Source organism: Carassius auratus, chromosome 43, assembly GCF_003368295.1.
Source record: "Carassius auratus strain Wakin chromosome 43, ASM336829v1, whole genome shotgun sequence".
Classification (NCBI taxonomy): domain Eukaryota; kingdom Metazoa; phylum Chordata; class Actinopteri; order Cypriniformes; family Cyprinidae; genus Carassius; species Carassius auratus.
In genome coordinates, this window is record NC_039285.1 from 9,202,967 (window position 1) to 9,230,230 (window position 27,264).

At 36.2% G+C, this 27,264-nt stretch overlaps 2 protein-coding genes across 3 annotated transcripts in view; both read right to left on the reverse strand.

Moving 5' to 3' along the window:
- Nucleotides 1–12,868, reverse strand: part of LOC113061631 (FERM domain-containing protein 5-like) — a 124,809-nt gene extending 111,941 nt beyond the window's left edge. The window contains exon 1 of the mRNA XM_026230921.1: nt 12,406–12,868. Coding sequence (XP_026086706.1) covers nt 12,406–12,510 — 105 coding nt within the window. The 5' untranslated portion in view covers nt 12,511–12,868. The remainder of the gene's footprint in view (nt 1–12,405) is intronic.
- An 857-nt stretch (nt 12,869–13,725) lies between these two features.
- On the reverse strand, nt 13,726–26,699 carry LOC113061630 (mucosa-associated lymphoid tissue lymphoma translocation protein 1-like). Of its 2 annotated transcripts, none has more exons than XM_026230920.1 (15): nt 26,331–26,699; nt 25,426–25,525; nt 25,164–25,285; nt 24,921–25,053; nt 24,232–24,407; nt 23,858–23,954; nt 22,904–22,939; nt 22,133–22,336; nt 20,437–20,614; nt 20,217–20,291; nt 19,990–20,117; nt 17,352–17,501; nt 15,722–15,879; nt 14,752–14,868; nt 13,726–14,321 (listed from the first exon to the last, which is right to left on the reverse strand). In XM_026230920.1, the coding sequence occupies exons 2-15, from the start codon at nt 25,433–25,435 to the stop codon at nt 14,004–14,006; spliced, it is 1,902 nt and encodes a 633-aa protein (XP_026086705.1). In that variant the 5' UTR covers nt 25,436–25,525; nt 26,331–26,699; the 3' UTR covers nt 13,726–14,003. The 2 variants fall into 2 exon arrangements, with proteins under 2 accessions (XP_026086705.1, XP_026086704.1); XM_026230919.1 differs by having other exon boundaries at nt 25,164–25,288; nt 26,331–26,696.
- Between the last annotated feature and the right edge of the window lie 565 nt (nt 26,700–27,264).

Here is a 27,264-nt window from a genome sequence, read left to right on the forward strand (position 1 = left end):
GAGAGCTTCTATAGAAGAGCTCATGATGAAACCAAAATCCAAGTTTACAAGCACTAAAGGATCACATTAACCAGTTCAACTAAAGACTGTATGGTCTGCTCTGAAAGCCTGCCAATGAAACAAGTGCAGCATTCCCCAAAAGAACAAGCCGACCAATGAAATCACCAGCATTTAATTAAAAGAATTTCAGATCATAGTAACCTGGACAGATGCCTTTAAACAATGTTAGAATAAAAACTGAAGGACATAAGGCTACCACACTATACAGTATACAACACATACATTTTGCAAACTGTGAAAAACAGTTTTGAGGGATGTAACAGAAGCATCCGCAGGGCTGAGAGTAGCCAGCGTGGGAAAGAGAGAATGAGGTCAGGTACAGGGGGAAAGAAAAGAGAGCTTGAGGTCTTTCTACAATGTCACTTTCATCCACATTATTGGCAGGTTTCCATTACAAGCCACTGTAGGGAAAGGTCAGTGTGAGAACAGCAGGGTTCCATCTGTTTATTTGCAGTGTCAGGACCATTTGTCAATTGTAACTGTGTGTGCAAAGGGACATCCACACATTAGTCCAGGGCGAGTCACCCTAGCAACTGTGAAGACCCCTGATACCATGCGTATTTGAGGCCCCTTGTTGCTGAATTAACTTGGAAGTGTCTCCTCCCCCTACTTTCTATTTCAATAACTCGTTTTGTTTGCAAACTAACATACTAAATATGTACTACAACTACATACGTACATGCTGTACTAAACACATTTGTGACGTACTGATTCATTTTACTAAACTTACTAAATACCGATCAATTACTATAGATAATACACTAAAAATCAATTCCTATAAAACATTATAACAGTGTAAAGTACAGTATAAAAATTAATAATCATTTTGAGACTTAATCAAAATAATTGTAAAAATTTTAATTTTATGAATGTATATCAAGACGAATTTTACATGTGTTATATGATGGCAAATGTAATCTAAATAATAATTTAATAACAATAATCTAAATGTACACATGCTACCAGTCAAATGTTTGGAATATTTTTTTCTTTATGTTTTTGAAAGTTTAATCTTGGCTTCATTTTTTTTTTTTTTTTTTTTTTTTTAGCAAAATACAGTAAGTTTTAAATATTTTGAAATATTATTACAATTCTATTAGAACATATTCTAAAATGTAATCTGTGATGGCAAAACTGATCATTTAGAAATCTGTTTTTTGTAGAAACCATGATACATTTTCTCTGGAGTATGAATAGAAATCTCAATTTGAAATTTATAAAAAAGAAAACATTATATGTTTTTATAAATTATAAAAACAAACATATGCAGTGGAGACCAAATGGGAAAAAAAACAGAGAAAATGCTTATATTTTGCTAACTGTATTTTTTTTATTTAACACAAATTACATTATCAGCATAAAAACATGGAAAAGCGACAATTTTAAATATAAAAAGGATGTCAAAATTTCTTAGTTTTCGGTATTTCCCCTTTTTGTGTAGAGATCTGACTTTTGTCTATAAGTACTAGCAACATAATTAAAAGGAGACATCTTTCATATAACCAACGCAAGGGCTTCACTGCTGGAGCTAATAGGCAGAAAGACATGATGAGGAAGACACATCCCACTTTTATCTTGATCTGTTCAAAATAAAACTCCTTAAAGGGCCAGGGATTATTACGAGTGAGATTTCTTTACTCAAGTCCTCTTCAACCTCCCACATGCACAGATATATACACTTCACACACACGTTATAGCCATGGCAGGCTTGAATCATTAAACCAGCAAACACATACTCACACACGCTGTTTTTCAAAACACCAAGAGATTATGGAGTCATTCATCATCCTCTCATAAAATGATTTCCGATGTAAATGGAGGAGGAGGCCAAAGAGAGCAAGAACCAGCGGCGTTATATCAGGGCTTAAACCCATTTTAGAAACATGATCATCAGAAGCAGTTGCTGCTTGAAAAATATAACCCTGATAAAGGGCTCTGTTATGTCTGCTTATTTACTCTCTAAGGTAGAACTAATCGGCGGGCTTAAAGAAATGTTTCATCAGAGGGTGTGATAATGTCGACCTGTCTTATTACATCATTTGGGCTAGTTAAACTATACTCCTTGAGTCTTAACCAGACATGTTGCGTTAAGTTTATAGCATCAAACTATTTGTCGATGTGAATGTCTAAATGTGTTGCCACACAATAACAGTTAAATAAACATTGGTGTTGGTTTTGTGTTATGGGGAGTGGGGAGTGGGATTTTGGACTGATTTCATTTAGACAGGGCTACCAAAAAAAGAAATAAATTCAAAAAAGCCACGCGAACTTGACATTCAGTTGTCATTGTGCAATTTTACTGTATGTACTGAGCAGAAAATTATTTTGTGACAAACGGGAAAAGTCATATGAATGATATGGCTTATTTTAATATTTTTATTATAAAAACTAAACTTATTATTTATTATTACTTTATGATGTCTGCTGCCATATATTGTAATTACATAAAAGTTCATTTAAAAAAAATTAATAAACAAAATATATACGGTAAATATGTAATATAATATAATATCATCGTAGTTGATCTTTTAGTCTTCCCAATTTTAACATTCAAACATTTTACACCATTTAAGAACACAAAGAGTTAGAAATAGAATTAAATTCGGTGCTCATGCGCTGTTTTCTGTGTACGCACACACACTCAAAGCATGCGCTGCGTTTCAGACAGCGAACAAACAGAATTGATTCTTATTTCGCATCTCCCTGAGGTTGAGACACACACACATAAATGTCAAAATAGTCTCGTTAAGTATTGTCATAAACGGTCAGTTATGGCTTAAGAAAACATTAACAGTGGAGAACGAAATCACACGTGTATCATTATATTGCATCCATGCATCAGCTCTTAAAGTGACAGCAGCATATAAATACCTGCTGTTATCTGTGTCATTAATGTCAATCAAACAACAAAGCACAGCTTTAACAAAGATGAATCTATACTTAATTTATACAGTGAACACTATGCAGTGTTATTTTACACTTAATTATTACTCTTATGAATAATATGAAAACTAAAGTTAGACCTTATTTTATTATTGTTCTACTTTATGTATCTAGGCTATGCTTGTTGTGGTATTGAAGAATGAGTGTCATTTAAATAATAAAGAAACACTTTTTTTTTTCGCTCATCTGAAAAATAATCCTATCCGTGACTCACAATCTGTAATATGATCCAAACCAAGAGATATGTGATCTGTTGCACCCCTACTCTCTTGCCTTGCTATTTATAGGAAAAATACGATCACTGAAGATTTTGATCATGCTGATTTGTCCGCAGTGAAGTTCAGATGATGTCTTTCTTTGAAGTTAAATTCATTTTGTGCTACCAAAACCTGAAGAATGCCTGCCCGAAGGGCTACCAGGGATTTTGGAAATTTGCGAACCCTAAATTTAATACAAAATAAACTTACACTGAAAAGTTTTGGATAAGTTTGCGAAGATTGTGCTCGCCAAAGCTACATTTACTTGCATACACAAATATTGTGTAACATTATAAATTCCTTTATTGTCAATTTAATATGTCCTTGATAAATAAAAGTCAATTTCTTTAACAAAACTCTTACTGAGTGCCAACTTTTGTGAATAATATAATATAATGCCAGGGAGAAATGGGGGGAAAAAGTTACATTCAGTTGGGAACAAAACAAATGGGGGGGGACTCCATACATGTATTAGAATTCTTTTTGGGATCAGAGACAGTGCCTTGATTTTCTCAAGCCCTGTAAAATCTCTCTTACTGTGCTTGAGTGATTCTAGAGGAGAGTACCTGCTGTTTGCACCACAAACACACTCATGTTTTACACCGTGGGATCATTCGCCTAGAAATAACAAAGCATGTTCTGCCGCAAATGGCTGACATTAATTCTTTTATCCTCTAAAATACAAGAATGCATCTCGAAAGCATTTCCTCTGGTTAGAAAGAGCAATATGGCAATGGGTTTCAGGGATGCATCTTCAGCATGGTTGAGTGCACTTGCAATTAGTGCTAATTAGAGTTCCAGGGTACAAAACACAAGAAGTGATAAGCAGAGATGCCCACATGTCCTCACAGGAAGAGGAAGCTGGCAAGTCCACCAAGGCAGCAATTGCACATATTCTTCATCACAAATACTCCATTACTTATGTTTGTGTTTAGAGGATAATTACATGTGTGTTAAGTGTGTGCTAATTTGCGATTTTCTTTTGCTCTCAACCCACTCACACAAACACACTCATGTTCTCAGGGTTAACAGGAGCCTAGCTGCAGTTGTCTGTGTGCTTTTTCACTGTGACCTGTAGATGTGAGAAGCTTGTAAATTGCCCGCAATCACTGAGAACAACAGTGAGGGAGAGGGAACGCAAAGTGCTGCAGCATCAGTAAAATTCAAATTGCATCTGCAAGGGCATCTTATGATGAGAGTCACTCTTCCCTCAGATATAGAGAGACCACCATACATAATTCATACCAGCTGAACTACTAGGGTCATGCTAGTCATTGCAAACTTTAAGTAAAAGACTGATGCAGGCCTGCTTTCATTTTTATTCTATTGAGAAGATCTGAAGATTTAAAGGGCGGGGTGGGGCGGGGGTCTAATGCTATTTCATGCATTCTGACTTTATAACTGTTAAAAAGTTGGATCTCGTGCTAAAAATGGCCAAAGTCAAAAAAATGACTTGGACATATGAGGGAGTATTTGTGTGCCAAATACACTCCCTTATGGTTCGTATAAGTTTCAGGATATTTTTTTTTTGTATGGCCGTTTATGAAGTCATAAAGGGCTGAATTCTTTATATGGGCACTTCTCCCAGAAGAGCATGTTCACACAGCAACCAGAGCGAGAGCAAGATCAGCCCATCAACGTGCTTCATTGGGGTTACGGAAGTCATCGTCTACGCTGCACAGGACTTGTGTGAGAAGGATTTGTCATTTTGTTTTTAGACCACGAAATCAACAATGTCACCAAAGAAGTGTGTTTTTGGTTGCGGGAGAAAGATGATCCTGTTCAGCTTCCCAAAGAACCCGGCGGAAATGAGGAACAGTAGATGCAGTTTGCTTCTCCGGCAGCAAGTTATGCAATTGTGTTTGTTTGTTCCCGGCATTATAGTGACAAATGTTTTATACAGTTGCAATCAAAATTATTCAACCCCCTTGACCTGCAAGACATTTTGTTGTGGGGAACGACATTTTATGAATTCAGTTCAACAAAGGCATCAGTAAAGTATTAGAGAAAGTTTGTTAATACACTTTTGAGGGATTCTGAGAATGGAACACTGATGAATCATGATCAAATTCAAATTGGCTCTAAACATTCATGTTCAAAATTATTCAACCCCCTTTTTGCAGAATCTTTTATTCTTTAAAATCACCAATACAGTAACTAATAACTAATACAGTCTTGGACCATTCCTCGCCTGAAAGAGCTTCCAGATCACTGATAATCTTTGGTTTTCACATTGCCACTGCTTTTTTTAAATTCAACCAGATATTTGCAAATGAGAATTCAATTCTGGAGACTGAACAGGTCACTCAAGTACATCCTATGATTGATCCCTGAACCAAGCTGAAGTAGTTTTGGATGTATACTTTGGGATGACTGTCCTGCAGGAAAATCTCTGATCATCAACTTCAGTCTGTGCACCAAAGGCATCACAATTCTTGTCAAAATGGCCAGACACTTTAAAGAATCCATGATGTCCTTCATATAGTCATGATTTCCACTTCCTTCTACAGTAAAGAAACCCTATAACAGGACTGATCCACCTCCAAGTTTGACAATGGAGATGGTGTTGTTCTGCTTATGAGCTTTGCCTTTTTTGCAGCGGACATACCGCTGATCCATGGCTCCAAAAAGTTCCAGTTTGGTCACAACACTCCATAAAACATTCCTCCAGAGCTCCACAGGTCCACACAAATGAATTTTATCAAGTTCAAGTTGGCTTTTTGTTCTTCTTTATCAAGGGTGGTATTTATCAAGATGTCTCAACATGTAGGCCATACTTGTCTAGTGTTCTTCTAACACACTGCTTTGAAATGGTTTTCCTCCTTTCATCGGGTCATCTTGCAAGTCTTTGGCTGTACATTGCAGGTTTTTTCTCAGTTGCTCTGATTAAACATTTTATGATATTGTGCTGTTTCTTCCACACCCTCAAAGGTTTTCTGGTAAAACACACTTTAAGCTAAGGAATGAGGCTGAGAGCTGTGTCTCTAGGAACTTTCAATGTCTTGGAAATCTTCATATAGCCTTAGCCTTTCTAAAGTAATACAATATTTCTTCTCTTTAGCTTTTGTGAGATCTCTGTTGACATTTTTGCTACTCAACTTCAATACATGCATGGGCCAAATTGTATGTGTAACAGCTCAAGCTAATTCTGTTTTTAAAGGGGGGGTGAAATGCTATTTCATGCATACTGAGTTTTTTACACTGTTAAAGAGTTGGATTCCCATGCTAAACATGGACAAAGTTTCAAAAATTAAGTTGTACGTTTGAAGGAGTATTTTTGTTCCCAAAATACTCCTTCCGGTTTGTCACAAGTTTCGGAAAGTTTTTTTCGAGTATGGCTCTGTGTGACGTTAGATGGAGCGGAATTTCCTTATATGGGTCCTAGGGCACTTCTTCCGGAAGAGCGCGCGCTCCCGTATAGCAGAGCACTGAGAGCAGAGACATTCACTGATCAGAGCGAGAGCGTCGCAAAAAGTCACAAAAGAAGTGCGTTTTTGGTTGCCAGGGCAAGACAACCCTGCACAGATTACCAAAAAAAAAAACAGCATTAAGGGACCAGTGGATGGAGTTTATTTTTACAGAGCATCAACGGAGTTGTGCAAGTGTTTGTGTTTGTTCCCTGCATTTCGAAGATGCTTGTTTTACAAACAAGGCCCAGTTTGACAACGGATTTGCACATCGTTTATTTCTAAAAGGATGATGCAATCCCAACGAAAAAGGGTCACGATCGTGTGTTGGAACCGCAGGCGGTGAGTAAAACTGCTTAAAATATCTCTGCCTCCTTGTTAGTGCGTCCCTTCCCATGCCGGAGACCCGGGTTCGAGCCCCGCTCGGAGCGAGTCGTTGCTGCTGCTGCTCTCGTTCAGTTTCAGCCTCGGGATCTGATTCTGGATCATAAATAAACGGCTGAATCTGACTGTTAGCCATGGTTTGTTTTGGATGATGGTTTTTCCCTCACGGTTATGTCACAGTTTCCACATGCTCTCAACGCAAAAGCCTACTGGCGCTCGTGATTCTTTAGCTCCGCCCACACGTCACGCCTCCAGCCGGTCGTGTTTTTCCGGGAAAAATCGGTACAGACCATCTTTCTCTTATGAATATAATAAAACTAAAGACTTTTTGGAGTTATGAAGGATGCAGTACTACTCTATAGGTACTCAAAATTAACAGGATATTGAGTGAAAACGAGCATTCCACCCCCCCTTTAAAAGAGTTTCTAAAGGCTTAATTGTGTTTTGAGACTGTTTTATTCCCCACCATGCAAATAAGTGATTTAAAAACAGCAATGTTTAATAGGGGTTGAATAATTATGACATAGCAGTATTATTAAAAAATCTTATAACTCTTTTAATATGCCAGTGAACTGTTATAGATGCAAGTTTTATTATATCCTGGATCTTCAGAAAAGCTTGTATTTGTAAAGTACTGCAGTCTTGATTGCAACTGTAAACAAATTAAATAAAATTTCAGTCAAAGACTTTGTTCCTGTTTTATTTATATCAATGTCACAGCTTGCAGATGATCGCAAACCAAAATTTGGGCATGCTCGTGATATTTAGCACCGCCCACGGCATGCCTCCAGGAGATCAACTGTTTCCAGATCAATTCATGAAGCTGTATCTGTCTTTTATAAATTTGATCAAACTAAAGACTCTTCAGAGATATTAAAGGATGCAATACTACTAGGTACTCAAGATTAACGTGATTGACAGGAACTGTCTGTTATGATGCCCTTTAGGTGATTTACAGTATCACAATAACATTATTACAGTTAATCTTAGAATATGATTAATAAAAGTATCAGAAATTGACTTTATTCATGGTAGACCATATTTATTTCTTCACAAATGAAAACAAAAGACAAAGTCTTTTATGTATGGCTCATTTTAACAATCAGTGTCATTCTTTTACATTTGATTTTAAACTTTTATGTTTTAAATTTTGCCACAGCTGAACGATAGACATGGACAGTACACAAGATTACAACTTACTTTCTCCCTCACATCCATGTAATAATTTGTGGAAAATTATACAGTATCTATCCCGAATAAAACTTTATTGTCAAGTTTTAATGCAATCCAGCTAAAAGAATGTTCAATATTTTTATTTAATGATAATCATAACCATTGAAATTTTATAGCCATAATTAACAAAGGCATAATAATGGAAATAAGGCCTATGAAAATTCAAGTGGAAAGTTTTTTTTTTTTTTTTTTTGTTCTTTTTACACCTGTGTACATTTTATAGTTACTGAAAAACGGTAAATGGTATGATTATTCTCATTTTGCAATTTCTAATAATTCTTTCCAAATATAGCTATTCATGTCATCTGGTGAAAATGTATTTTTCATGTACTTAATAGAACAGAAAAATGTGCAATGCCAGCTTTTTTCTTATATAGTCTTTCTTGGAACGTACAAGTGCAAGAGGATTATTGTTACGCTACTTTTAAGGTGCTTTATTTTCATTTTTCAAATCTGACAACCCCTGGTCACCATTCACTTTCACTGTATGGAAACATTCTGATGGACTGATGTATCCCGAGTTAAAATAAATAATTACAAAGTTTGCATAGAAGCATTTCAGGGTTTCACATGAACTGCAACGTGCTACACTTAACACATTTAACGGTGTCTTACAGAGTTCCGCATATCACACCTTCAGTTTCACAATCACTCCGGCATCAAAACATGAGTTGAGTGTTGAAAAGCACATTAGCAACATGTTAAAGGAACCAAATTTCCATCGAGCTGCTACGTCCCACGAACAGTGTGTTTTCTGATTGTCAAGTGAAAAACACAAGCTAGTCCAATTCACATGCAGGTCTGAAGCCACTGGGGAGCTTTAAAGGAAACTAACTGCTGGTGATGAAAGCACTTCCTGGAGTGACTGAATCTCAACATAGCGGGAACAAGATATTTGAGGTAAAGAGGGAGGAAGTGAGGGAGAGAATGAAAGGGTGACCTAGTTCCGCTTTTTTACTTGCTCTTTCCCCGGTCTAGGTGTCCAGGAACCCCGAGGCCGAGCTGGCAGGCCTGAAATCAGTATATAGGGACCAACTAGCGGAGGGAAGAAAGGATGTTAAACAATGACTGTGCACTCTCAACCTCTACTGCCCAAGCTAAAGAGTTTGGATTATTCCCTGGCCACAGAGAGACAGGGAGAGAGAGAGAAGCTGGCAGGCTGCTCTCTCACAATCTCTCCTCCATTACGTCACCGTGCCAAACAACACATCGCTGCTGCACACGGCACACCTGCTGCTGGCTGCACTGGACCGACTCCAGCTCTATATCAGCCCCGCTGCTCACCTCCCCGCCTGGCACACTCTCTACAGACACGCACAGCCCGGCTACAACTAGCACTCACAAATACCATACAATAACTCGTACTATTTACTTAGTAGTGCTGATGCTGACAATCATTCCTAGAAAGCACAACAATGCATTTATTTTTGTACTTCTTTACAGTGGGTCTCTGAGATTTTGTGCTGTTGCTTCTTAAAATATTCTGTAGCACAAATGTATAATAACTGTTTTAAAGTAATTAATAACAGATCTATATACCGTGTCGTCAAGTGTGGTTATTTTTTCATTATTTGGACATTTTGAGGAAATCTTAATCAGTCAGTTAATCACCCATATAAAGTCTCAGACACAGGATGCTTTCAGATATTTCACTGTTAAGCCAAGAAAATATTGTAAGTACTGTGCTGTCAGAATATGATTACTCAGCATTATCATCACAAGGACTGAAAAAACATTCCTGTATCTGAAATATCCAACACATTCTCTCTTCCATGCCACTCAAATGTCGTTGTTGTTTTTTTGCTTTCACTGTAAAACTATCCCAGCAGGCCTTTAAATATCAACAGGTCAACACGATGTGGAATTGTGGCAATAAAACAAACACTTCATCCTTTATAAAGACATATTATTTGTTTTCTCTCAGGTGCCTCCTGAAATATTCCTCTCTTTTTTACTTCTTCGAATCCTTTCTAGCACGCAATGATTGTTTTGATGTGTCGAAACTCTATGAAAGCCCTGAGGGAGTGCGTGCATCCACTTCTGAGGGCTGAGAAATAGGATGCTCTCAGATTGACTGTAATGGAAAGCGATCTGTGGGCTCCCCGTTTCATTTCAAGCTACACATGAAACAAAGGCATCCTCAAAGAAAGGCAAACAGCTGAATAGGGGGCGGGGGGTGCGCTTGACTGTATGTCTGCCTCCTATTAAAATAAATCTCATGCATCTCTGTTAATCTTCTTTTATTAAAAAAATATATTATTATTATTCTTTTTGCTCTGTTTGAGGCAACAATGGTTAAACGGTGAAAACCTAGGAATTATTTAATGACATATACAGGATTGTGGGCAACTAAATCTGATCAACTGCTGAAAAACATGTAAAGGTTTGTAATTAATATGAATATTGCATAAGTTAGCATAATAATTAGCCTTTATTATACACAGTATCAATTATCATCTATGCACGATATTACACAATCTTATTTTTGTGTAAAATAAATCAATATTCCTATCAAATTAGGGAAAACACCAAATCCCAATTTCAATATTGTGACATACCTTTAGTTAATTTTTAATCCTGGGGTGAAAATTTTTTAATTATTGAACCACATAATCACCATTGTGTGAAACTAAATGTAATAATTCAAGAATCAACCGATGAACAACTTGTAGCAGTTGATCACTAACATGAATAATGCACAATTTAATTTAATTTAATAATTACTTTGTATTTAACAGGTTAAACAAGACAAAAAGTATGATATAAAGGCTAGTTTTCAGATATTATACAATGTAATTCTACATAGAATAAATCAACAATCCCACCTAAAAGGGCAAAACAGACCAAAACACAATGACAACTGTGCAAAGTCCCTGTAAAAACTGCAAAAAATGTAATTAAAAAAATAAATTTAACTTTGAAAAACAATTAGTGTTTCCCTCAGAAAAGTAAAGTAAAACTAAACCGTATCCTTAAATATTACATGAGGATGATTAAATAAAAATAAAATAAAATGGGAAAATTACTTTCAGAGTGGGATCATTGAGAAAAATCTACTAGTGAAAACTGAAAAGAGTGAAATCGGTTTTTTTTGGTTGCAGTTTCACTATCCCCAGTGTTTATGATGTAACCCTCCCTTCATCACGGAGTAACAGACCTCCCATAATCTGCCGGATTTCACACACTCCTGTACAGCCAGTGCTTTGCAGCCATCCATCCATAGTGCTCTGCTAAACTGCTTGATTTACAAGTGCCCAAGGGTCCGTTTCGGAGACCAAAGCGTACATTAATAATGGATGTGTAGTGTTGACATCATACCAGAATCCATACAACACTTTCCTGCTTATGGAGTAATTGCAATACTATGATAATAAACTGTAAAGGGGACACGTGCATTAAACATATTGATTCTCTAGAGACAGCCCTGACATGTTTACTACTTGTGATACAAGTGGTGCCCATCCAAAAGTTAAAGGAACAATTCACCCGAAAAAGAAAAATCTGTCATCCGTGGTGCGCAGGATGCTAGTGACTGACAGCCTCAGTCACTATTTGTTTTCAGAGTTTTTGTTGTTGTTGTTTTTTCCTGAAGCTGCAATTAAGATCTGCTTTTGTGTTCCAAAGAAAAAACCCGAAAATCTTTTTAATTTTGGGTGCCTTGTTCCTTTACACCAAAATATCACCATGGATGCACCTAAAACATCTTGAACTCACCCATTACGGGTCGAAGAAAAATTTGAGGTTGCTCTTACAGTGCTTATAGAGAAGAAATGACTAGTTTAAAATACGCAAAGCTATTTAAATAATCAAACCAGATGCTAACTACAACATTTAGATTGCAGTATAGCAGCACTTCAGTGTTGTGTTCTCAACTGATGAGAGCACAACAAGCCCACTCTATCCGAAAACAATCTGAGACCAAACATCATCTGAACTGCCTTTACAAGCTAAAACTCTTTCTGATAAAACGAGCGTTGCAGGATTTTCCAAGGAGCTGGTTTTAGGAGGGATGCTGCTGGCACCTGCTATTAAAACCCATTGCGCACGCTTCTCCCAGCCTGCAACAAAAGGTCTGCTGATCGCTGGTTCTCGGCAGCACAGGTGCCGCTGGTGAGACTGACCTGAATGGAGCAGGTATACTCGGTATCATCCAGCAGCCTGACCGTACACATGTATTCTCGCTCCAGGTTTCTGACGCTGCCACTCATCAGCCGACTCAGCATCATCTTCTCAAAGCGCGAGCGCTGCTCTGCGTCCGGGACCAGAACAAAAAGCTCAAGGAATGTCACATCGACCAAACTCTCCGGTCGCCCAGGTGAAACGTGCTAAGCGAAGCCGACAGCATCTCTATCCGTTGACCTGACCGCTGGAGATGTACGCGTGAGTGTTTTATCCTCTGTTATTGCGAACAGGTTCCTCCAGCACGCATCCAGGTCCAGATTAAGTCTGTGGTTACGAGCAGACAGTAGAAGCCCGTCTGTTGACCATTCACCGCATGATATTTGAGCAAGGGGGCGGGACCACAGAAGCTGACTGACACTCCTTCGAGCCAATGGTTCAGATCTCCAAATAATAATATGGACGCGTTTGAAATGGACAATGAAAGATCCGGGTGCACTGAGTATTTGGAGGTCATTGTTTTCCAATGAGACACTGGACAAAGTTAGAATTAAGGTTATAAGGTATACTCTATAATAAGATTAATTTCCTGGAGCAATATTTGTTTTCTTCATTTGGCAGAATGACTTCGTATCAATAACAACATCAAAGACGTATCTTACAAAATATTGCATATATCTGGCTAAACATGCATCGAAAATATATACATGAAAATTAAACATTTGTGCTACTAATGTGTTAAAATATTTATTAAAATTACTTTAAAATGATTTAGAAATTTATATATTGGGATGTTCGGGAGTTCTTTCTTTAATGAAATGTTCTTTCCTTTTTCGGCTAACATTTCAGACGTTTTAGTAAATTAATCTAAATTAATTATATTTTCACATGAATGAAAAAAAAACATTGAAAATGCACTAATGTAAAGTAAATTAATATAAAATATAATGTGACTATATCATATGAATGTTTTTATGTTACTTGTGCGCTTCTGGTAATCTTTCTTAATAAACAAGATCTTTTTTCAATAAATTTAATCTATAATTTTATGAATTTAAGTTTCATGTAATCATTTTTAATTATCTGTAAATGTGATAGGACTTAAATAAAAATAAAAAAACTGTAAATATTGTCAAAATTGTAAAAAATTATGTGATAATTCACAATCCCTCCCGATTTTCCATATTTTCATTTAAAAATCTAGAAATGTATGTTTTAATATTAATCTTTCAATATTTATGCAAGTTCTACAAATGTATGAAAATTTATATTAAAAACTCCAAGACTGCATTTGAATATGAAATTTTATCACAAAGCAAAACTCCAGAAGTAGTACTTTATTGGTTATGTAAGAATATTACACTTAATTTGATTTACAAATAATTTGTATAAATATTTCTACATTTGCATGAGAACGTCTTCCTTTCCTTGCTCTCTCTCTCTCTCTCACTCACACACACACACACAAACACATTTACTGTATCGCAACTGGTAATTAGTAAGCAAAAATGAAACAATGTATGAAAAATCTTTTGTTGCATCAAAACAATGCCTCACAGTGTGTGTGTGTGTAGAGGTTAGCAACATCACAGTGAATTCATTAGTCATTTTCATCATTCTCCTCTGGTTCATTGCTGCTCGTGGAGCTGGATTTGGCTGAACTCTGTAATCGGTTCTCAGCCTTGCGCGTGTAGGGCCGACCGGGTCGAGGATGGTTCTGATGATGAGGATATCTTATGTTGGACATGTGGTCCACAGTATGGACACGACTCTCTTGTCTCCTGTCCACTGGCCTCATCGGATTCATCTTGCAGGAGGCAATGAGAGGCCTGCCTATGTCCAGCTCTTTGCTCTCAGTGAGATGTTCTTTAGTTTGTGTGTGGGTGTAGTGCACTGTCACTTTGATCACCAGAGATCCCTAGGAAGTTTGAATACATTTCAATTCTTTAATGTCTCTAAACAGTATTTTTGACTTCCAGATATAATGCATTATACTATATAAGTGGTTCTGAACAGCAACAATGATATTCCTGCAATAAGACTTAAAATTTACGAATATAATGTTAACACAAAAACATTGTTTATCCTTGTTCCAACTCGTATTTAATATACATATGCATTAACTTGCATAGTTTTGTTCTTTTATTTATTTTATATTTTTTATTTTACAAGTTATATACCTTTACACTTTTTAGTAAGTTGCATTTTACTTATTGCATATTACATGCTGTCCAAAACCATGCTGTTTTAAATTCAATCATTTTTGTTTCAGTTCTCAGTGTTTTAAAATGCATTTCAGTTCTATACCACTATTTTTCATTTCAAAGACTGAAACTCTTGAAATGTACCTGAAGTCTTTGAAGGCAACATAATCTGAGGGTGCAGTCAGGAGTTTCAGCACTGTTCCCAAGCAGACTGTCCATTTCTTCTGATCGACCAGAACATGAGAAAATGTCCTGCATTTTCTGCAGGACAAAAACAACAACACATGACCCCTTAAATTGTAATCGAACAAGCAGATACCATAAAGGTAAAGTGCATGTCAAACTGTTTATTAACACAAGGACGTATTACATACTTTCACCCCTGGAGGTCAGTAGATCCACAGTTTTGTTTCTTTATGCTGAACTTCCTAAACTTCATATTTTATGATAAATATTTAATGTTCAATCTATTGTGAAAATAAAAGTCTGGCTAAATACATGATAAACCAGAGGAAAAAGTTCCTCAAATTTCCTCAAAACAAATATATTTGAGTTTTGAGGGCATTCAGGTTTGCTCATTTTAATATGAATACACAGACCCATTATGGGTCCAAACATTATGGGTCCATAAAATTACTACACTTTACATTTTAGTACCAAAAGTACTAAAACTAAAAGATAAATAAAAATAGTAACAAAAACACATACAATTACTGAAAACATAAGCTAAAATTAAAACGAAAAAATTACTAAATACTGCAATATTTTTATGAATTATGATCAAAATATGCCACCAACATCTTTCACAACTCGAGAGTTGGTGGGCAATGCTTGATACAAAATATAAGCCCTTTTGTCAGAACAGACTCAGGAAGGGAGTGAAAATGGTTTCGTTTTATTATTTGCTTTAATGTTCACTGCCACTGCATGAACTTCCTCCATAACACATTCATGAGTTTGGAAAAATCTAAGAAGCAAATTCAAGTACAGAACACTATGAAATCATAATCAACCCTCTTTCGTTTTCCGTCCCGACTCTTATATTCCCCTTGGTTAGGTGTAGGTGTGTATGTGGTTATGTCAGCGAAAGAGGACATGAAAAGCTGTGACTTACTGGTTCACTCTCAAGTTTCAGAATGCAGTCATGATCCAAAGCGCTTGAGTTTTTCACCGTAGCAAACACAACCAGGACATTGGAGAACAGAGCAGAGAAACTCAGTTCCACCTTAACGCCACAGTACAGAAAGTCCAGAGACCTCCGGCAAGGAAGAACTGAGAAAAACACATAAAAAACCACACTTAGATAACACAGCTATTTAAAAACATGAATTTACTTTAAGTATTTTTACTGTATTTTTGATCAAACAAATGCAGCCTAGGTTAGCATAAGATATTTCTTTCAAAATATTATGAACTCTTGCCAACCATATAGTCAATATAGCAATACTAGTACATGCACGCATGTTTAAAACATGCCAAAATGCATATTCTGCTCAAATCAACAAAATGGGGCTGTTCTCATATTTAAATGACAGCTGTTAAGATGTTTAACTTAAAACAGTTTAAAGTGCATAAGGTAATCAGTTTTGGCAATTTGGCTCTTTTGGGGGAGGAAATATATTTCCTTTTTAAAGCAGACAAACGGGTTTATGACTGATCCTTCATCCGTGTTCTAACCATGAGTCATGTATCATGACCTAACCCACAATCAAACCAAAACGGAAGTCACAAACCGTGAGATGGTTACGGATGTTAGAGCACTGACACCGATTTCTTTTTCACTGTATTCAAATCTGCATCTTCATTACTGATGGTGAATCTAGTATCTTACAGGGGTCACATCATTAATCAGAAAGAAAAAAAAGGAAGATTTCCTTGATCTTTACAAATAAAAGAGTTCAATGTACTATGTAAGAATAATGTATAATGACAAAACTGATCATTTTTCATGTTTAGGACATTGAAAGAGGTCATTTAAATAATGATGTACAAACTCAAAGAGGGTAGAAACTGGTTGTGTAGCATAATGTACTTACTGTACTTTATTCATATCCACTAACATTCAAAGGTTTTGAATAATTATGATTTATAATGTTTTTTAAAGGCTCAACAAGACTGCATTTATTTGATCTAAGCTACAATAAAAGAGCAATATCACAACAATAATACTTTCAAAACTTGCAGATGTGCTGCTTCGAATGTTTGTGGAAACTGTAATACACTACAACTCAAATGTTTGAGGTAGGATTAACAATAATCTCGAAATAATAAAAATAATTACAATATTCCACAAGGAAAAAATAAACTGATCAAAAGTGACAGAAAAGACATGAATAACACTACTATTTTTGTTTTCAATAAATATTCTTATTGTGAACTAACTATCACCGTTTCTCAAAAAATATTAAGCAGCAAAAATTGTTTTTAATATGAATAAGAATCACTATTAATAACGGAGCAAAAAATACATTGGAAAATATATTAAAATAAACAACAGCTCTTCCTAATCTTTTTACTGTTCATACTGTATTTAATTAATTGCAGCCTTGAAGAGCATAAGATACTTCTTTCAAAAACATTGAAAATTATTCCATATTTAGACCGGTAATGTAAGTGGAATTTAGTGGGAAAAAACACAAAGACATAAGGTGTACAGTAACTCCTTTGTTTGTTTACACAGGATGCATTTAAGAAAGGAACCTCTGATGACATAATATAAAGCTGGTTCAGGAACATGTCATTACCATTAGCCTGTTTCCAACAAGCATCCCGCCGGCGGAGCTCCATGGTGTGTCCAGATGTTCGCACAGGATCGGTCAAAGCCCGTGGCTCTGTCAGAGTGTGTCGGACCTCTACTACCTGCCTGCCACGCACCAGTGGGTCCTTACCCAGATCTATAGAAAGAAAGCTTTCGTTACAAATCACACAATACTTTTACAATTACAAAAAAAACTGTAAATATAATCTCTACACACTATACTATCACTGTTCTGTCGAAACGTGATCAGGGTCATTGTGATTTTCAGACAGTGAAACATGACTCGGCAAATTGTCCAGATAATTTGGGAAGTTAAAAACCTTTGAGGAACATGCTATACGGTTCTTTCCCTAATTGCAAAATGAAGTAAAATAGCAATTCACACATATTAAGTTCTGCTCTCAAATAAGAAAAACAGACTTGAGGTGTGCTGTGTATTTAGTGTAGAAAATTTGTAAAAATTTACAGGATTTTACAATTGTGATATCATTGTTGTTGTGAAAGCGATGCAAGCTGGGTCGTTTTCTGTACTAGCGCAATAGAACACCGTTAAAACAAATTGTATTGCATTGTGTGATAAAGTGTAAATACATGGTTCTTCTGAAGTACCCATATATTTGTTGCCAATTTAAACAAAATTGTTCAAAAGCAAGCATAAATACATGTATAATGCTGTGGATGGATTATCTCAGCAAAGGAGAAGTGCTCACTAACGCAGATTTAGACAGATTTGTGAACAATATTTGAGAAATGAAAATAGGCCTTTTGTGTACATAGAAAAAGTCTTCGATCTTTGAGCATAGCTCATGAAAAATGGGGGCAAAAACAAAAAGTGTTGCGTTTGTAATTTTGTTCAGTGTATATCTAGTAATAAATTATACAACTTGTACTGAAAAGCAAATGACTAGATTGAAATATAAAGTAAACCCCCATCAAAATGTTTTAAAGAATAGTGCTTAGTTGTGAGTTGTGCTTCACCCCAAGCATTGATTTATGATCAAAAACAGGAAGGAGTAAGTGCTTGTGGGCAAACACACTGATAATGGCAGTGGGACAGGGTGCAGACTGAGAAACAAGCACACAAGACAGGAGGGTAAGTAGGACACCCCGCAGCCGTCTGTAGGTTAAGCACTCTCAAATTTCCCCACCTGAGCACAGCAGCCAGAGAATGAGGTCACATGCTTTGGTAGCTTCAATATCAAAAGCCAAGTGCCGTTGCCAAAGAGACCAATGGAAAACAAAATAAGCCCTCCGCAGGGAGAGGGGGGATTATCTCAACCATTAACACATAAATCCACGTTCACATCATGCCATGGAGGGTAAGGATCAAAGAAGGAAACCAATGTCTGGCACACAGCAGATGTCAACCAGTTGTTGCTCTCACAAGTGCTCCAAGTATAAACCCGTTAATGATCAACAGCTTTGAAAGACACCGTGACCTTGTTCACTACATCTCACTACATGTATGAAGTATTATGTAATACGATAATATCTTATTATTACAGTGCTTGCACGGCAGCACGTTTATGAAATTGCTCAGATGTCCTGGTTAGGGTTTGATATCAACTCCTAGCTTTCAGTATGACAGTTGGAGACCTTTGCACATGCATCTCTCACATATATTTTATTCAATAATCACATTAGGACATATTGTGATTCCTGTTTTAGGGCCCTATGAAATCCATTTTATTTTTTACATTTAAACTTTTCTGGATTCTGTTTTAATTACATTTTAATATATTGAAAAATGATGTCTAATCAACTCGTGAAAACCGAACATTAAATTCTTTATACAAGTTTATATAATTAATAGTTTTATTAGCTAATAGCGGTTTATTATCAAATATGGGGGGGTAATCAAATTAATGCATAAAACTTGAATACTTTAATGAATCTTTTAAAATGTAATCTAATTAAATTTAAACAATTTGCAATTAAAGTGCTAGACAACAGAGGTTTACAGTTTTTTTTAAAAAAATGTGGAATTCTTAAAAAAATTATGTTTTAATATACTGCATTATTGAATTGTTTTTATTACTTTATAAAAAAAAGCACATTTTACCAAATAGTTTTATCAAATGAAATAGTAAAATGCTCAACAAGTAAACAATTCATGTCCTCATACAGTGAGACAGTGGACACTAAAAACATGCATGCTTGAGTATGTATAGTAAATGAAACTAGAAAACTTTTTACAGGTTAATAATATTCACAGATATTACTCCATATTCAATTTGAAATAATAAGGTCCTACTATTTTTTTGTCCTCAAATGTAAGACCTCTTAAAACGAGAGTTGCTGTGGAATTTTGTGGGCAAAAAGACCATTGTCCATTGTCAAAAGTGTACCAGTGTACGAAGAACGGCTCACAAGAAAAAGTCATTTTCAAACCGACACCTTTCTATTAGTAAACACAGCGAATCCCTGAGACCAGCTCGAAGGTGTTCCAAAATCTGCACGGGGAAATCTTTCACCTTCATGTGAAATTCACGATCGGGTGGATTCCGTTTGAAATGACTGTACAGTATTTCACGAAATGTGAAGGAAGCTGCCTATGTAGGCAGCAGCTAGTGAGGCAATGAGGCGAAGTTTTGGAACAGAAGAGTATTGACAGAAGCACTCACCCACAGAGACCTGCTCCAGGACACGGGTCACCCTCTCTGGCTTTAAGACATGTTTGTTCAGGTATTTGGTGAAGATCCCAGTGCTCTTGCCACCATTCTGGACCTCAAAAGCCTCTGCATCTTCACTCCTGTGGGATAAAACATCAAGATAATAAAAAAAAGTACACAATCACTGTTGTTAAAGAAGTTTTGTTGGAAGCTTAAAAGAACTGTAACCCAGTACTTACGTGGCATATCCATACACAGTGTTGCCCAGAGGAGCCGAAGGCTTAATATCAGAGAGAGGACCTTTTTGTTTGTACCTGGCGGGACATAAAATAGCAAAAACATTCAACAGTGCAGCAACGTGCCAAATGATTATCTTGTATCATTTCCAAAACAATTAGAAGAAACTGGAATTCTAAACAGAATTCTAAACAATAGATCACCATGTTTCTGCCGGCCTACCATTTCCTACAGGTGTCCAGGAGAATGACGTTGAGCTGGGCTTTTCTGTTCTGCATACTGTGCATCAGTTTCTGTACACACACACAGTTTTCTGTACGGTAGGGTCGTGGAGCGTCAATGGCCACCAGGTAATTTCTGCCCGAGAGCTCATAGCCATGGCCAGCATAGTAAAAAACAGCTGAAATTGCGGAAAAAGAAAAAGTGTGTTTTTCATGGTTTACAAAATTGCGTAATACGTTTCTGTTTTGGTTGAGTACCTTTTATATACAACATTGCCTTTTTTTTTATATATAAATTATATAAATACATTTGTAAATTAATTATAGAAAGAACAACAAATACTTCTTTTACAATAGGTTAAAAAAAAGTCACAGGAAGTGAGATTCAAATCCTGGGCAACACAGAAAACCAGTGCTGTCAAATCTTTCATCTCAAGGCATAGTGCACTAAAAAAAGTACAATTCTGTCATCAACCCCCATGGTGTTCCAAACCTGTATGACATTCTTTGTTTCAGAGGAACACAAAAGAAGAAGTTTTTAAGAACATGCAAACCATTAAAAGCATCAAAGTTGCGCAGATTCAACTCATGCCAGTGAACCAGCGGATCATGTCGCATTGGACTCTACATAAACTTCAACACAAATCAATCATATATCTTTAGTATAGAAGGTTTGGAATATAGCACGAGCCAATTTAAGGTACTTTTACAGTGCTATCGTGTACTTTCTGTTGCTTGACAGCTTGAATTGGCCAAAAAAAATTACAATTTGTGCTCCACAGAAGGAAGAAAAGGGAAGCCATTCAAGTTTGCCAAAACATTAGGGTGAACAAATAATGGCAGAATCTTAAAACACATGAAAGCTACACAACCTTATTTACAATTTTTCACATTTGGATGAAGCTGTGAATAGCTACGACCTCAGTGAAATGTAACCCACACTGACAGCATTCTTACAGTGCTAAATAATGACTAAACGCTTTTCATTTTCCACTTTCTGTTGAATACACTGTGTGCAAAAATGATCTTTATTGTGAGACAGTTTACAATACAAGTAAAAAAAAAAAAGGAAAGTGCACTGTGGGTTAACTAAGCAACTAGTATAAATTTGTTGGTTTGAAACATAGGTTTCTGGAGATGAAAGCAGCAAGCCACACTACTGCCCACGCATCTCTTATCAGCCAATCAACAGACTGCAGCATCTCAATGTTATTCTGAAAAAGCCCTTTGGCTGAAAGTGCTGTGGTTTTGTATGTTTATTTGACTAGAACGGATACTATCAAACCGGGAAAAAAAGACTTTTTTGGAACTTCCTCTGACTCATAACCAAGACACTCCAGTGATGTTTAATGAGCATTTCAATTGATTTATATTTCAGGAGAATTTCAAAAAACATCCATCACATGGAAACACAATGGCTTGCACGGACTACCACAAATTAAAACTGAGAAATCTGGATAATTTAAAATAAACATGTTATTGCACATTGCAATCTGATCTATTGATCTCTGCATGTCATTTCCTGACTGTTTTTTTTTTTACTGCCAGGACCCTAAAACTTTCACCTCAAGCAAGCTATTGCCATGATTGCAAAATCGACATCCTGTGAGAGAAATCATTTTAGTTAAAGAAGTCGTGTGAAACAAACCAGGCATTTCCTACCGGCTCCTCCAGAAAACCCACAGCATGTGACTCACCATACACTCCACGGTCCAACAGCTGCAAGAACTTGTCAATGGCAGCATGCATTTCCTGAAGGGTGAGATCAAGCAGGGAGACCACTCTGAAGCCCAGCTGTTGCAGGAGATTGGCCAGCTCATGAACATCCATGGTGGGGGCCATCAGACCAGGATGGTTGCTGTAGTTCAGGTTCCCAATCAGTAATGCCACTTTGTCGGTTGCTAAAGGAAATAATTTGTTTTGCTTTGTTAAATTCGTTCATTTTGTTACATTTTATTTGATTGCATTTTTTAAATATGCACGCCATAGTGATTGCATGGGAAATTTGCAAACAGACTTTGTAAAGAAACAAATCAAGTGTTATTGTTATGCATAATTTTTACTTTTAAATAATTGTTTTAATATAATAACTGGGTGTTACAAGTCATTTCAAACCAAAGTTAAAAAAAGTATTTTTTTTTTACAAGTAAAAAAAATATATTTTGTACATATATCTATATATGTTCAATGGAGGATTTGACATTCTAGGATTTCTTCCATTTCAGTGACTTTTAAACTTATATTAAATAATTTCCATAACTGTGGCAGGCCTCCAATTCATTATTTGAAAATTGAAGTATATTTCAACTCTTCTCACAACCGTGACTTATCTTAGTCATATCGATCTTATATGAATGACACTGTTTGTTTTCTAGGGGAAATATTGAAAGTGGGAGTATTGTGAAACAAAGGTCTATTTATAACCTGGCATGAGCTGAAAAAAATCTTTTTTTTTGTCTGTGACCTACCCATAAGCGTGGGCTCTGGTTTTGGATCTGGAGGTGCTGTGGGGAAACCAGAGGAAAAAAATGTTTTGGTGAAATATGAAAGAGTATGAGAAATATCATCATGCTGCTGGATGCCTTCACAAAGCCTATAGCGTGTTCTTTCACTAGTTTCACTATGGAAAAAAAACTCTCAGAGTGTTAACATTATTTGTGTCCCACGATGTGAAAGGTACAAAGGGAAGTTCACATTGAGCTGGTTTCAGTCTAACTTTAGTTGTTCTCTCTTCTATCCAAGGACCTGTTTAGACTCAAGATAAAACTCAGTTCCTGATTGTTCTTAACTCCTACAAATTATGGAAAGTACCAGTAATTTGAAACTAGACTGGAACTACACTGAGCACAAAGAATTCATGACCAGGGCTAAAGACTGGATGGTTTCCTTTATTAATGTTTTCAATAAATTGCTTTTCATCACACAGCAAGCTGCTACGGTCTGACAGTATTAATGTGCACGCCAGATCGAATCATGATGGCAAACAAAGGATGGTCAAATTGAATGCAATAATTTAGTGCAGGATCCCTTGGTGAACAAGTGATGTAATGTTAAACTTTCATCTACATCTTGGATTGTGTGGGGGTAATTTTTTTAGCAAATTTTCATTTCTAGGTCAACTATTACTAAATCGTAACTATACAAAAAAATAAAAGTAAAATAAACATTTAAAAAGATTAACAATTTTCAACAACAAAAAAATGATTTAAAAAAATAAATAAATAACATTAATTTTAAAAATAATTTTGATTATAAGATGCTAATAAAGAACAGCAATTCCAATAAAAATACAAAAGCAACATATTCTGCATGAATGGCTACTAGTCTTCGAAAAAAGAAAAAGAAAAACCTTCAGAATGGAAGCTGTGCACTGTAGGCCAATGACAGGCTTGAAAAGCTTGAAATAAACAGGCAGCTCTTACCTATCTCAATCTCAGCTGCTTCAGACCATCTCTCCTCCAAAATATTTGACACAGCACAGAGGTATGAGCCCACAGTGTCTGCGCTGGCATTTTCTATCTAAACAAAGAAGACCAAATGTAGAACAAGATTATTTTAGACAGCTTACAACTCTGCATACCACTGAGTCATTACAAACAATGACCTGAACATAAAAACAAGTAGGGCTAAATGCAGAAGCAGTGGGCATGGTGAAAGATTAGGGCATGCAGAAAGTTCATTCTAATTGGTTAGGGTTTGGAGTTAGTTTCTCTCTGACTTGCAGCTACCCTTGTCTCCATTAAAATGTATCAATATGATAAAACAGCCTGAGACAAAGAGTGGACAGTGGACTTACCCTAAGTGTTTCTGTGGTCTGTTTAGGAAGGATGAGACCGTTTCTGTACCACTGGTAGGCAGGCGCAGGCTTGCCTAAAGCTTTGCATTTAAGAGTGAAAGTCTCCCCTGGTTTTACTCTTTGGCTTATTGGGTGAATGACAATATGGGGTTCCCCTCTCCATGTGTGAGAAACACCTAAACACAGTAAATCACGTTATGTAATAGATATTCAAGTCTAAAAACTGGCACATTGAGCCAAACCTTGCAAAATAAATCACTGATAAGTAAATGTCTCCATATAGCTGTATACAATGGGTTCATGGACTTTTTAAGGCCCTGATATACTTAAAACAAATTTACTTTTCATTCTTTGTTCAGGGTTAAAATGAAGTTCGAAATACGCAAAGAGCGGCATACTGTTAGCAAGCATCCCAATGCCGCCCAGAAGAGTTTCACAAAAGAGAAGGCGGAGTCTCAGGGCACACCTGATGTAATTGTAATTGACCAATGGTAGGTCAAACGTGTTTTACAGCCGGAATGATCTTTTCCAGAAAGTTTGCTTTGGCAAGCCATTTTCGAACTTCCGGGTTTAGTTCGAAATGACATCACATAAGTTCATTCTTCGATTTGGCTTGAAGTATATCGGGGCCCTTTAGGCCAGATGATAAATGCAGATGCTAATAAAAAATATGAGATAATGGAAAGTACCTGGTTCATCTAGGATTCTCACTTTTACCCATTCTGTGAACTGATAGTTATAATGCAGGTCGCTCACTCTACAAATATATTTTCCAGATCTCTGGAGAGTGACGGTGAGCTCGGGGTCTGTCCCACCTGCCACCTGAAAAGATTGAGCACTATGTTATTTGATAGATTTGGGTATTTATTCTTCACAGTATTAAGATCAACTTTTTTTAAATAAATCAAAGATAAACATTACAGTCCACAAACCTCTGTCTGATGTTTATCAAACCACTGATACTTTAATGCACCAGAGCCTATTGCTTGAACTCTTAAGGTCACCTCATGGTTTGGTGGTACACACACAGACATCGGCTGCTGCAGAATAAAAACTTCTGCCCAAAAAAAGACAATATATAATTTTGTAATATATATATATATACACACACACACACACACACGCACACACGCACACACACTTCTAAAGGGGAAAAGCAATAGTTACGCATAAGGGTAGGTATAATATACATACCAGTTCTCATGACTGTCGGCGCTACTCTTTAGTGTGTAAGGGCCTAGACCGCAATAGTGCTGCACTTTTAAGGTAGTCAGTCATTTCAGAATTTTACCACCTGTGTTAAAAAAAAAAAAAAAAAAAAAAAAACAGAAGTATGAATAATGGCATAACATAACAACAAAAGTGGCACTGAGAATCCAAACAAATATATGTTGAGAGAAGTTAAGCAATCCAGAGTTTGTAACAGTTGGCACAGAAAGTGTATAAGAATAAATTAGTAAAAGAAGATTTAAGATTCAAGATTTGTATTAGTCACATTCACAATACATAGAGAATATATAACCAGCTGTGCAATGTGAGTAAGTTCCGTTCCACGGACAGTGCAATTATTAATGAATACAAAAGAATAAAGAATGTTTGTCCTTAAATTTTTACAACACTTTGCAGGAAAATTTGTCTCTTTCATAACGGTTTTAAATATAAGATTTATTTAAATATTCCTATTTATGATTTAAATGCCATTTCCAATTTCTTAGTCAGAAGACTTTAAAATCTTATCTTAGAATATTATTCTTCAAAAGGACACATAACCACCTCAATACAGGAAAATACCTTAATGCATTATAATATTTAAGCAATTCTCCAATATGTATATAAGATCTTAAACAATAAGGAGTCTGTTTTACAGCTACAAAACTAATATATATTTGTGTGTGTGTGTGATATGAAAAATGTAGTTTGGAGGAAAGAATTTACAAAATTTGTCTAATTTAATAGGGGTTTGAACTTTTTGACTTAAAACCTTAAAGTTACTTGTGCATAACAACTTCCCCGTGGGACAAGCAGACCCGGAGGGAAACAGCGTCTAGTCTGTAGCGTCGTTCGTTTGCAGTATAGATGTAGTGGGGTGTTACACTCACCTGTCCTAGTGCTCATTGCTGTGTGCTGTGAATGCCGGCTGACTGCGACTTATTTCACTCTCCCTTCCCACAACCCGTCATGCAAACAAGCACAGAGCGTCAGCTGTGTCGCCCTGTGGATATTCAACATACCGCGAGAGCGTTTGGCTGATAAATGAATGTTTCCCGTAATGATGAGAGTCTGACCCTCCCACTACCGCTGTGCTCAGTGTAGATGCGCCCTCAACATCTGCACACTGCAGCAGGTACAGACTGAAAATATGATTTTCTTTCTTCTTCAGGTTAATGACGGACTGACGTCTTATTCAAGGAAACTAACAATCCAAAGCTGGAAAGATGATTGATTATTGGTAGGCTTTATGAGTTTACTAAAAATATATGAAATAATATATCTATTTCAGATAAATGTTATATTAATAAATGTATGTAATTTGTATTAAGTGAGTAACTTTTTTTGTGTCTGTGTTTAATTTTTTTTATAATATTCAACATTTATTTCTTCTTCTTTTTTTTTCTTTTTTTTGTCTCTGTGCTTTATACAGTGCCCTTCTAATAATTACATATTAGAGCTTTGAATAATTCGTTTTTCCACAAAATAACATTGTTATCTTAAAATCCTTAACATTGCATCTACTTCCAACTAAAATAAAAATAAAAAACATATTTTACAGTGTCCTTGTTAAGTCTAAATATGTAACCTTTACAAAGATTAAGGGTTTGGCCCTTACACCATTTCTTTTCATGGCATCCCCACCTACTACCCCATAACATCCACATGCGCTCCTTCTCCTTGAATTTGTTTGCATTTGGGCCCACTCTTTTCTTCCACCATCTCTGTCCAAAGTGAGTAGTAGCCATCTTTGATGAACTTTTCAATCTCTCCATCTGATGCACTGCCAGTACTTGCTTTTCTTTTTACTGATTGGAGAGAAAA